This window comes from Thalassophryne amazonica, chromosome 15 (genome assembly GCF_902500255.1).
Source record: "Thalassophryne amazonica chromosome 15, fThaAma1.1, whole genome shotgun sequence".
NCBI classification, from domain to species: domain Eukaryota; kingdom Metazoa; phylum Chordata; class Actinopteri; order Batrachoidiformes; family Batrachoididae; genus Thalassophryne; species Thalassophryne amazonica.
The window spans coordinates 61,044,251-61,057,310 of record NC_047117.1 but is presented as its reverse complement, the minus strand read 5'-3'; the positions used below and the strand labels follow the sequence as shown (position 1 = coordinate 61,057,310).

At 41.5% G+C, this 13,060-nt stretch overlaps 1 protein-coding gene across 2 annotated transcripts in view; it reads right to left on the bottom strand.

Moving 5' to 3' along the window:
* Positions 1–13,060, bottom strand: part of si:ch211-239f4.1 (EVI5-like protein) — a 99,586-nt gene that overhangs the window by 4,265 nt on the left and 82,261 nt on the right. For both annotated transcript variants that reach the window (XM_034187458.1, XM_034187457.1), the window contains 3 exons: positions 9,252–9,398; positions 8,075–8,170; positions 7,901–7,996 (listed from right to left, as the gene is read on the bottom strand). In XM_034187458.1, coding sequence (XP_034043349.1) covers positions 7,901–7,996; positions 8,075–8,170; positions 9,252–9,398 — 339 coding nt within the window. The remainder of the gene's footprint in view (positions 1–7,900; positions 7,997–8,074; positions 8,171–9,251; positions 9,399–13,060) is intronic.

Sequence of the window (13,060 nt, the reverse complement as noted above, 5' to 3'; positions counted from 1 at the left end):
CAACCCCAATTCCAATGAAGTTGGGACGTTGTGTAAAATGTAAATAAAAACAGAATACAATGATTTGCAAATCCTCTTCAACCTATATTCAATTGAATAAACCACAAAGACAAGATATTTAATGTTCAAACTGATAAACTTTATTGTTTTTGTGAAAATATTTGCTAATTTTGAAATGGATGCCTGCAACACATTTCAAAAAAGCTGGGACAGTGGTATGTTTACCACTGTGTTACATCACCTTTCTTTCTAACAACACTCAATAAGCATTTGGGAACTGAGGACACTAAGCGATGAAACTTTGTAGCTGGAATTCTTTCCCATTCTTGCTTGATGTATGACTTCAGTTGTTCAACAGTCCGGGGTCTCCGTTGTCGTATTTTGTGCTTCATAATGCGCCACATATTTTCAATGGGCGACAGGTCTGGACTGCAGGCAGGCCAGTGTAGTACCTGCACTCTTTTACGACGAAGCCACGCTGTTGTAACACATGCAGAATGTGGCTTGGCACTGCCTTGCTGAAATAAGCAGGGACGTCCCTGAAAAAGATGTTGCTTGGATGGCAGCATGTGTTGCTCCAAAATCTGGATGTACCATTCAGCATTGATGGTGCCATCACAGATGTGTAAGTTGCATATGCCATGGGCACCAACACGCCCCATACCATCACAGATCCTGGCTTTTGAACTTTGCGCTGGTAACAATCTGGATGGTTTGTTTCCTCTTTTGTCCGGAGGACACGACGTCCATCATTTCCAAAAACAATTTGAAATGTGGACTCATCAGACCACAGCACACTTTTCCACTTAGCGTTTGTCCATTTCAAATGAGCTCGGGCCCAGAGAAGGCGGTGGCATTTCTAGATGTTGCTGATGTATGGCTTTCACTTTGCATGGTAGAGTTTTAACTTGCACTTGTAGATGTAGCGACAAATTGTGTTAACTGACAATGGTTCTCTTAAGTGTTCCTGAACCCACGTGGTAAGATCCTTTACACAATGATGTCTGTTTTTAATGCAGTGCCACCTGAAGGATCGAAGGTCACGGGCATTCAATGTTGGTTTTTGGCCTTGCTGCTTACGTGTAGAAAGTTCTCCAGATTCTCTGAATCTTCTGATTATATTATGGACTGTAGATGATGGAATTCCTAAATTCCTTGCAATTGAATATTGAGAAAAATTGTTCTTAAACTGTTGGACTATTTTTTCACGCAGCTGTTCACAAAGTGATGATCCTCACCCTATCTTTGCTTGCGAATGGCTGAGCCTTTTGGGGATGCTCCTTTTATACCCAATCATGACACTCAACTGTTTCCACTTAGGTGTTCTTTGAGCATTCATCAACTTTCCCAGTCTTTTGTTGCCCCGTACCAACTTTTTTGAAATGTGTTGCAGGTTTCAAAATGTTTGCTCATTTCAAAAATCAGCAAAAATTTGCACAAAAACAACAAACTATCAGTTTGAAAATTAAATATCTTGTCTTTGTGGTGTATTTAATTGAATATAGGTTGAAGAGGATTTTCAAATCATTGTATTCTATTTTTATTTACATTTTACACAACGTCCCAACTTCATTGGAATTGGGGTTGTAGTTTTTCTCTTATTAAAGATGAACATTGTGCAGTGGTTGTTTTAAACAAAAATACCAATAATCTGTTTCTTCAGTATCTTCGTATCATCTTTGTGTGACAAATTTCAATCCTGTGGGTCTTGACAGAACTTGCACAATCAGATACAGAGCAGTTTCTGCATACTAAAATGAACCAGCTTCATTTCAATTCGGATGGTAAGATTTCAGTTGGTACGTCACCTGGGGGCCTGCCCCACAGTTTGACAGCCATTAATGCAGTCAGACAAAAATATTTACAACATTAATGAATTTTAATGTGATCTAGGATGACAATAACCTTATCTACTGATGGTTTGTTTCCAACACAAACTCAGCTCACAGCAGATGCTTTAAAAGTGAACACAAGCGGAAATTTCAGGGTTTTGGTTTAGACTAGTACAGACCGCGCATCCATACCAGCACACAGCTTAAATGTGTATCATTTGTATAAAGGGAAAAAGCATGTGAAGCTCACTGATCTGTGTGGAGTTCATCATTTAGAGGTTATGCAAATAGGGTGATTGGGTATTTTCAGCTAAACCGGAGCATCTGAGGTCTCCCACCTGACAGGGCGGTCTGCACATCGAACCAGATAGCACAGTAAAATTTATTTATGTTTGACCTTTGTCACTCCTTTTGCGGATGTCCATACTTAACATTTCTCACCTGACAGAAAATCTGCCACCGCAGGTTTTGATGTTCGTGTGACTACAACACACACTACGTGTCGGCATGTCTGTGCTTTTTGCATACTCTGTGTACGTGACTCACATCAAATTTCAGAGGTTTTTGAGTCAGGCTAAGTGTGTGTGTGTGTGTGGGGGGGGGGCAGTGGTTAACCAAAGGAAATATTTTGACCATCTTCAACTGATGTTTTAAGTTACAATTTTTTTTTCTTTTCCCCCTCGTCATTCTCTTTAATTAATAGTTCTTCAATGGCACAATGTGATCACATAAATTTGCAAGACGCTGTTTAAACTGGCAAATGTTAAACGCAGCATTGTTAAATTCATGTCAAACATTTCTTAATATACAAAGCGTTATCTACTACATGATGTAGAATTGCCGTGTATCAGCACTGACTCATTTACAAAATGACTGCATAGCAGCAAACACTGAGATTTTTCTAACGTGCTCACTGTTTCCTCAGCTGTACTCACGCAACTTTCAGTCTCGTTTATCGAGCGCTGATAAAAAAAAAAGAAAGAAAAAAAAAAGGAGGTGAGCGGTAAAGGGCATGACTGTCATTACACCTCCTCACTTTAAACACGTCCCTCCTAGTCACGCACAGACTCTCTGAATGAACAAACTCATATTTGATGTGTGAGGATGAATTTTACATGCACATCTCACAAAATTTTTTTTTTTTTTTTTTTTTTTTTAAACTTATAGTCTTTGTATTTATAAAAAGGAAGTTAACTTAAAATTTATGGACAACAGTGAGCTTCTGAGTATCTGCAGAAAAGCCTCCGACTGTGATGTGTAGCAGTTTTCCTTTAAAACTCTTTCAGAACTAAAGTTCACTGCAAACTGAATTATGAGAATCAGGTTGATGGGGAGAAGCAGTGGTGTGCTGTTACAAGAAACACTGACATAACTGTTGCGGTGTACGTGTGTGTGGTGGGGGGTGTTGCAGTGTCTTCTGTCTGGCTGTGTAGAGAGGAGTGAGAACAACTGCAGAAAAGGTCTGTATGTTTTAACACATCTAGAGCATCTGGAAAGTATTCACAGCGATTCACTTATTCCACATTTTTTAATGTTACAGTCTTATTCCAAAAATGAAGGAATTTTTTTTCCCTCTACACACAATACCCCATAATAACAATATAAAAGTTTTTGAAATTTTTGCAAATTTATTAACAAAAAACTAAAATCATATGCACATACATATTCACACCCTCAATATCAACTGCATTTATATAGCGCTTTTACATCTACATCAGAAGCTTAAAACACTTTACAATGATGCTTTGCATTCACCCCTTCACACAGACACACCAATGTCAGAGTGCTGCCATGCAAGGCACTCGCTACACACTGGGAGCAACTTGGGGATTAAGGACCTTGCCCAAGGGTCTGTAGTAATTGTCCGGCCAGACTGGGTTTGAACCGAGGATCCTCTGGTCTGAGGCCCACTGCTTAACCACTAGAGCAGGGGTGGCCAAGTTCGGTCCTCGAGTCTCCCTGCTCCAACACACCTGAATCCAATGAAAGACTTGTTAGCAGACTTTTAATGAGCCTTTCATTGGATTCAGGTGTGTTGGAGCAGGGAGACAACTAAGAGTGTCAGGAAGGTGGCTCTCGAGGACCGAACTTGGCCACCCCTGCACTAGACCATCACCTCCCCATATTTTCTGGATGCAGTGCATATGCAGACTGAAAGTGAGCCTCAATCAATACAACAATAAACTAAGAGGGCACTCAGTAAAAGGTACACATCTGCTGGGGCCCCAGGGTCCCCTTTAATTTAATACCGTAGTCCAGCGTCATGAACCACCCTTATCCATAAGGATCTACAGTGCATCCATAGGGTATTCACAGCCCTTGGCTGTTTCCACATTTTATGTCACGGCTTTATTCCGAAATAGATGAAATGTACTTTTTAACTCAAAATTCTACACACAATACCCTATAATGACAATGTGAAGAAAGCTTTTTTGAGATTTTTGCAACTTTATTAAAAATAAAATAAGAACTTGCACGTACGGGGTCTGTTAGAAAAGTATCGGACCTTTTTATTTTTTGCAAAAACCATATGGATTTGAATCACGTGATTGCATCAGCCAAGCTTGAACCTTCGTGAGCAATGCGTGAGTTTTTCACGCCTGTCGGTTGCGTCATTCGCCTGTGAGCAGGCTTTGTGTGAGCAGTGGTCCGCCCCTCTCGTCGGATTTTTATTGCGAATAAATGTCTGAATGATTTGGAGCTTTGCTGCATCAATTTTTTCCAGAAACTGTGAGAGACCTCCAGGTGGACACCATTCAGAAAATTCAGATGGCTTTCAGGGACCATTTTATGGGGATTACACAGATTAAGGAGTGCTCCAGCCGGTTTAAAGACCGGCCACAGTGTCTGAGAGCGCGGCGCATTCCGAGCGCCAATCGACAGGCTGACACCCCGCTGAAACAACCAGATCATTTCCAACGTGAAGGCTTTGTTGATCCGGGACGTCGTCTGACTTCCACAAAAAAGGCATAAGGCGTGGACATCAGCACTTTTCGGCACATTCCACTGTTAAAGGAGTTTTTTTCATGGAAAAAGAAGCGGAGGGATGCGCCACCGTGCCGCTCATGGCGTGGGACAAAACCACCTCTGTGTTGGTCTCACAGGACGGCTTTGAGATGGATTTCAGACGGCTGTCGGTGGCTTTTTAGTCGTGCGACTATCCGAGAAATTGTGCATGAGCTGGACATGCCCCAACATGTCCTGTGAGGCTTCATCACTGCGTTGCTTTGCGCCATGCGGCTCCGCCACGATGCGTGGAATTCCTCCGCTCCTCTTTCCATGACAAAAACTCCTGTAACAGTGGAATGTGCCGTTCATTTCTAAACTGGACGCTGTGTTTTATCCGCACTTTTTCGGCACATTGAGACAGACATGCGTCGCGGCAGAGCCGCATGGCGCAAAGCAACGCCGTGATGAAGCCTCACAGGACATGTTGGGGCAGGTCCAGCTCATACACAATTTCTCGGATAGTCACACGACTAAAAACCCACCGACTGCCGTCTGAAATCCATCTCAAAGCCATCCTGTGAGACCAACACAGAGGTGGTTTTGTCCCGCACCATGAGCGGCACGGTGGCGCATCCATCCATCCGCTTCTTTTTCCGTGAAAAAAACTCCTGTAACAGTGGAATGTGCCGAAAAAGTGCTGATGTCCACGCCTTATGCCTTTTTTGTGGAAGTCAGACGACATCCCGGATCAACAAAGCCTTCACGTTGGAAATGATCTGGTTGTTTCAGTGGGGTGTCAGCCTGTCGATCGGCGCTCGGAGCGCGGCGCGCTCTCAGACCCTGTGGGCGGTCTTTAAACCGGCTGGAGCACTCCTTAATCTGTGTAATCCCCATAAAATGGTCCCTGAAAGCCATCTGAATTTTCCGAATGGTGTCCACCTGGAGGTCTCTCACAGTTTCTGGAAAAAATTGATGCAGCAAAGCTCTAAATCGTTCAGACATTTATTCGCAATAAAAATCCGATGAGAGGAGTGGACCACTGCTCACACAAAGCCTGCTCACAGGCGAATGACGCAACCCACAGGCGTGAAAAAACTCATGCATGTGCACAAAGGTTCAAGCTTGGCTGATGCAATCACACGTGATTCAAATCCATATGGTTTTTGCAAAAAATAAAAAGGTCTGATACTTTTCTAACAGACCTCGTACATAAGTATTCACAGCCTTTGCCATGAAGCTCAAAACTGAGCTCAGGTGTATTCTTTTTTCACTGATCATCCTTGACATGTTTCTGCAGCTTAATTAGAGTCCACCTGGGGTAAATTCAGTTGCTTGGCCATGATTTGGAAAGGCACACAATTGTCTACATATACTAAGGTCCCACAGCTGACAGCATGTCACAGCACAAACCAAGCATGAAGTCAAAGGAATTGTCTGTAGACCTCTGAGACAGGATTATCTCAAGACACAAATCTGTGGAATGATACAGAAACATTTCTACTGCTTTGAAGGTCCCCATGAGCACAGTGACCTTTATAACCTTTATATAAGTTTGGATCCACCAGGACTCGTCCTAGAGCTGGCCACCTGTCTAAACTGAGCGATCAGGAGAGAAGGGCCTTAGTCAGGGAGGTAACCAAGAACATGACGGTCACTCTGTCAGAGCTCCAGCATTTCTCTGTGGAGAGAAAAGAACCTCCCAGAAGGACGACATCTCTGCAGTAATCCACCAATTAGGCCTGTATGGTAGAGTGGCCAGACGGAAAACACTCCTTAGTAAAAAGCACATGGCAGCCCACCTTGAGTTTGCCAAAGGGCACCTGAAGGATTTTCAGACCATGAGAAACAAAATTTTCTGGTCTGACGAGACAAAGATTCCAGCATCATGTTTGGAGGAAACCAGGCACCATCCCTACAGTGAAGCATGGTGGTGGCAGCATCATGCTGTGGGGATGTTTTTCAGCAGCAGGAACTGGGAGACTAGTCAGGATTAAGGAAAAGATGAATGCAGCAATGTACAGAGACATCCTGGATGAAAACCTGCTCCAGAGCACTCTTGACCTCAGACTGCAGCGACAGTTCATCTTTCAGCAGGACAATGACCTTAAGCACACAGTCAAGATATCAAAGGGTTCAGGTCTGTGAGTCCAGACCTGAATCTGATTGAACATCTCTGGAGAGATCTGAAAATGGCTGTGCACCGACGCTCCCCATCCAACCTGATGTAGCTTGAGAAGTGCTGTAAAGAGGAATGGGCAAAACTGTCCAAAGATAGGTGAGCCAAGCTTGTGGCATCATAGTAAAGAAGACTTGAGGCTGTAATTGCTGACAAAGGGGCATCAACAAAGTATTGAGTAAAGGGTGTGAATACTTAGGTAAGCGTGATTTCTTCTTTTTCTTTTTCAACATTTTTCATGTTGTCTTTATGGGGTGCTGAGAGTAAAATTTGGGGGAACAAATGAATTTACTCCATTTTGGAATAGGGCTGTAACATAATAAAATGTGGAAAACTGAAGTACTGTGACTACTTTCCAGATGCACTGTATTTGTCCACCTGGATCTGGACTAAGGGCCCCTTCAAACATAGCGCGAATTTGGTCGATTTGCGCAGAAAGCGCGCATGAAGCAGGAGTCGTGTGCAAAAAGCTTCCAACTCCTCATGCACCTGTTGATACAACTATTTGTGCACATCAGTGGCTGAAAGACAGAGTGTGTGCTGTGCGAGTCCATCGAACACTCTCGCGGCAGGTGTCGGCCAAATTCCAGCTGACACGCCTAACATCTAACACCGCTTGCATGGCACTTAGAAAATGTGTGGCCATTCGTACTATCATCACGAAAACAGTCTGCAGACAAACACTTTTGAGTTGGATGTGAAATTTGTCTAAGTGCCCCATGAGTGTGAAGTTGCCGAGTGTACATGTGGCGTGCCCTACAACACGTGTGCATGGTGTTTCGCCTCATTTTATGCAGACTGTGTGTTTTAGCATCATATGCACCTTTTACCACATGTAAAAACATCCAAAGCTATCGTCCATGATGCAAGTTTCAAGATGGTGCATTTCATGACTGCATGTTGCACCTTGTATATGGCACAATTTGAGATCAGTGCGTCTAACCTCATTTTTGAGTTCAGAGATCTGGTCTCGAAGCTGGTTGATATACTGTCTGGAGTCTGAGTGGTTCAGCTGGCCCTGGATAAGCCCTTCCTCCTTCTGAAAATGACACACGGGCACACAGTAAGCCTCTATCGCACCAAGGTCTTCTTCCATTAAGGACATACCAACACACACCTGTATCTCCAGCTCAGCGATCTTCTGCCGGAGTTCAGCCATGGCAGCCATACTGTCTGCTTCCCTCAGTCGTACCGCCATCACTTCCTCTTTGCTCTGCATGTACGGAGATAATGGAGACACAATGTGGTTAACAACAACATAGTGGATTTTGGCGATAGATCCTGATAATGATGACATCATAAACTACAGGACATCAACCCTTTCATCTCTTATTTCAGTTCTTTTCCCATTTCTTTTTAGTGCCTTCATCCTTTTCTAGACACTATTGCAAACCTGATGGCACATCCAGCAATCCTGGGCAAGTGGTGGCCTCAAATCAAACAAAAATAATTCACTGCTCACAAGAGTGATATTGTTGTAGGGATCCATGTTTTCCTGAAGAAATGGCAATAAATCAAATATTTGGTGGATCCTTGGCTCATCTCATCTGTGTGCTGAATTATCTTGGAGTAAAACAGAGAACTCTAAATTTTTCAGGTCAGCACCATCTCAGAGCTTCAGACTGTCACTGTGACTATAATCCTACAGTCATATTACATACAAGCAACCGCGAGTGACAGAAGTAAAGCGATGACTTGCCATTCATTTTCAATCAGAAATGTGACATGATGCGACAACTCCCAATCAGTGCAAAAAAGCATTGTGATGTCAGCTGGTTGCTCGCGTGAACAAATAAACCAAGATGGCAGAAAACCCTCAGAAACAGTTGTATTTCTGTATAAATCTGTTTGGCATTTTTCCTCATATACTTTGTAAACGTTAGTGAGAAATAAACACTTCTAAAAAACGCTGCAATTGTAACCAAATAATGCCTCACAAGTGATTTACAAAACATGTTACAGAGATATTAGCATGCTAACTAGCAATACAGGAATATCACTGTGAAACATGAACTGAACTCACAGTAACAGTGTCTGGTTTTCCGTCATTTATAATCCATCTTTAAACATTATGCCCATTAATGTCAAGTAACCACGAGCTGACTATGCCCAGGGAACGCCCACAAGCAACAAACGCCAACTGCTCATTGCCCTTATTTGTAGATAACGTGATCATAGGGTAAGTGGCCTCAGATAAAAATTTCTGTCAAACATGTAAATCTAAACTTTATGAACTCAGAGTACAAATTATGAGGCAAAAATCATTCAACTTTCTGTTCCTTCGCCATCCGAACCTTGCAGTCAGATTCTGCTTGCTTCCGTTTCATCTCATTCAGCTGGGCTTGGAGTGCTTTGTTTTGATTGGCCAGCAGCTGGATCCGGTCCTGAAGGGCAGAGCGTTCTTGTTCATGGCGACCGATCAGCTTACTGTGGATCTGATTCTGGAATAAAAGTCAAATGGATGAGGAAAAAAAAAAAAAAAAAAAACTTCAATCTGTCCAAGATTCTCCCCATTTATGACACTTAAACAAAGGAATGTCTAAAAAGCTACACATTATGCCCTTGAATTATTATTATTATTTTTTTAAACAGAGGAACAAAAAATGTGGTCTCCATAACGGGTATTAAATTTACATTAAGTCCGACACTTACAATGACCAGATAGTCACCCAAGAAATGTCTGTAGGAAAAAATTTCCCAAAAGATTTAATGGGTAATTAGGAAAAAAAAAAGAAAAAAAAATCAGCAGACAGTTTTTTGAGCCATGAGAGCCTTTACAAGGATTCAAAATTAATGAAAATCTTTGTGTAGGTTGACACACATTCAAGGAGTCTATATGGAGAATTAAGAATTACAGAAAAGGTTGCTGAGCAGCTTTTCAACAATAAAGTGAGAAGTGTGCAAAATGCCATTTTGGACTTTTTTTGGGGGGGGGGGGGGCGCTGAGCTAGGGTCCCTTTATTGAGACAGTAGCGACAACTTAGAACATGGTGCCATTTTGGTTCCAACTGTGCTAAACTACTGAATGAACCTTCAACATTTTTTTTAAATCATTTAACCACATACAGCAACACATCCAGGTACAGGTGCTATGAAAACAATTAGAAAAATAGCTAAGCTATCAAATTTACATACATTTACAAATTATGATGATTTATTTAATTAATTTAAAGCCTGATTTATTTTCTGGAGCTCTGTAACTCCGTGTCATGCAATAACGTGCAGAGACAGTTTTAAAGTGTAGGTGACATCAAAAATACGCACAAATAATCACTAAAAATGATGAAATGTTGACATTTTAAAAAATCTTGAACAATAAAAGTCGATAAGTGCACAGGTGAAGGATAAACTACAGCTGTCTGAAGCCTGCACTCTATTTCAGCCCCGTTCAGCTCTCAGCCGCGGCCATCTTGTTGATACGTCATCACCACAACAGCACCCGCTGATTCAAGCCCAAATCAATTGTATACACAGCGGAGGTCAAGCTATTTTCGGACGATTTTTTTTCTACTGTGGAGCTTTTTTTTTTTTTTTTTTTTTTTTTAAGTCCAAGCTGAAAGTGTTTCTGAAGCAGCTGCGGGGGACACAGCATTATAGCTTTGAGCCTTATTTAGATGACAAACTTTGGAGGAAAACCTTCAGTCTGGCAACAGTGACGATATTGGCAGAGTTCAGAACACAGAATGTTGAATATATATATAAAAAAAAAAAAAGAATAATGCAGGCAATTTCGGCATGGGAGGAGGTGATAAACTGTTTTTTCCCCCCAGCTTTTTGGTCGTAATCAACTGATTAAAAACTTTTTTTTACCATCTGTGATATCAGAAAAAAAGTGATGACGAACTGTTGATTTTTTTTATTTGTTTTTTCCATTAGAAAATTTCAAATCTGAAAAATGACACGAGAGACTGAAAATATTAGCTATTGTTAAAATAAATATTGTTTCCTTCTTGAATACAGTATTGTACGTAGTAGCATAACACTTTATTATTAAATATTAATAATGCTGCCTTGTGTGGCAGCACCCTGACATCAGGGTGAATGTGAGGCATTATTTGTAAAGCGCTTTGAGCGTCTGATGTAGATGGAAAAGCGCTATATAAATGCAGTCCATATAAATGCAGTCCAAGAAGTAAATATATAGTCTTACCTGCCTGTTTCAGTGAGATCATCGTTAAACTTATCCACCTTTACATAACCACCACACATCTGAAAATAACTGAATTCCTTCTTTCCTGGGTGAAGAAAACTCCATTCGTCACATGGGACTTTGGTGCCAGGTTCCAGAGCAGCTGCAATCCATTATTACGGCTGATCGATCCAGTCTGTGTTGTTAATGAGCCGCTTTGTGCAAAGCTGCTTGTTAACGGGCGGCTTTGCGCTGTATCCAATGATCCAGAGTACAATAAAATAATCTGAAAATACTGTTTTGTCTCTGTGTCGAGTGGAGCAGCCAAGGATACCGTGCAAGTGCACACACATCAATAGAAGTGTTCCACCTGCCATTCTGCGGGCAAAAATGAACCATTCTGAGGCCGAAAACATGGTGCAGCTCCGACCGGAACCACTCGGTGGAATTGGGGTTGTCAGTGGCGTGTAAAAATCCATAAATTAATGGGGCTATTAAGATAATGGTTCCAGAGCTGACGCCACTCCCTCCTCCTTGTCCAATGTAGGCACGCTGGGAAGGTCCTGGTTTTTAGTGGCGCACAGTTCAAAATCCAAATATTTATCTCTTCAAGAACTGAGCACCAGGAAAGGATACATTTCAAACCGTTATTTAATTTTCGTCTTAAATATTTATGAAAACCCATTCACCTACATTTTAAAGTGCTCTGTCACTGGATTATGTTTTATTATGGACTAATTTAACCCTTAACAAGCTTTTCTTTCTACAATCATCACCTCCAATTCAGAGGTAAGCTGTACAATTTCTTCTTTATCTGACTGTGCTGTAAATTTGCGGACTTTTCTGTCAAATGTATCTGATCCTGAAATGTAATCAGCATGCGCACTGCAAAAACTATTAAAATATGATGGGACAAAGGAGGGAAAGCAGAAAAGTGTTGAATCACAGCCTTTCGCTGTGTCTGATTTAACAGGTGTGCTTCAGGCTGCGGGTCCAAGTCTGAGCACGGTGTGAAAAAAAAAAAAAAAGGTCCGACTTTTAATCACGGAAATGACTACGGTCCCACTTGTGAGGGGTTTTAATGGAAATACATTGCGATCGGACAGGACATTTTATACAATGCGAGTGAAAAATCCGTTACACAAAATCTGTTAAGTATGGTGTTTATTACATGGAAAACAATACAAAAACTTTGGGACTTTTTTTAATCCGGTGACTGCAAATATCTGGGTTATATGATGACGGTTTAGGTAAGTTTTACTGTTTATGGGACTGAACAATAAATTTACCTCTCAAAACTTTGACGAAGTCGCTTCCATCCCACATGGCTGACTTTATTTTCTCAATTCTTTGTTCTGTTCTGATCAGTGCATAAATAAATAAAATAGGTGGATTTACATGCAGACAGATTAACAGCGAACGCTATTTTGGCCCCAAGATGCCACCATGAGTCACATGGCCATTACACATGGCCACTCTCTAGATTAAGGGAGTCTAGCCTGAGCGGGCTCATAGAAAGATCTGAGGAAAATGACAGTTTTTCTTGCCCATAGACAGCCTCTAAAAGAATCTTTAGACAAAATTAGAGAAGCTATTATGCAGATTTCTGCAATAAATACAATGTAAGAAATGGCGTCTTTTTTTTCTTGTCCTTCGAGTTCTGAGGAGCCCATAAGGGTTTCGTTAGAAAGTCCAACTGACGATGACCAAACAGTCCCCCAAGAATTGTTTGCACCAAAGTTCAAAAGAATTCTAGTAACACACTTTCTGCAACAAAGTGAACAGTGTGAAAAATGTCATTATTTGTCGTCCTTGGGAGGTACAAAGGGATTAAATCAGAAAGTCCAACTGACCATGACAAGACAGTCCCCCTCCAAAGGATTGTTTGTACCAAGTTGAAGAAAAATTCAACAAATGGTTTTTCAGAGAATCATCAGAAGGCACACCACGTGTGAATCGTGATAATATTGTGGA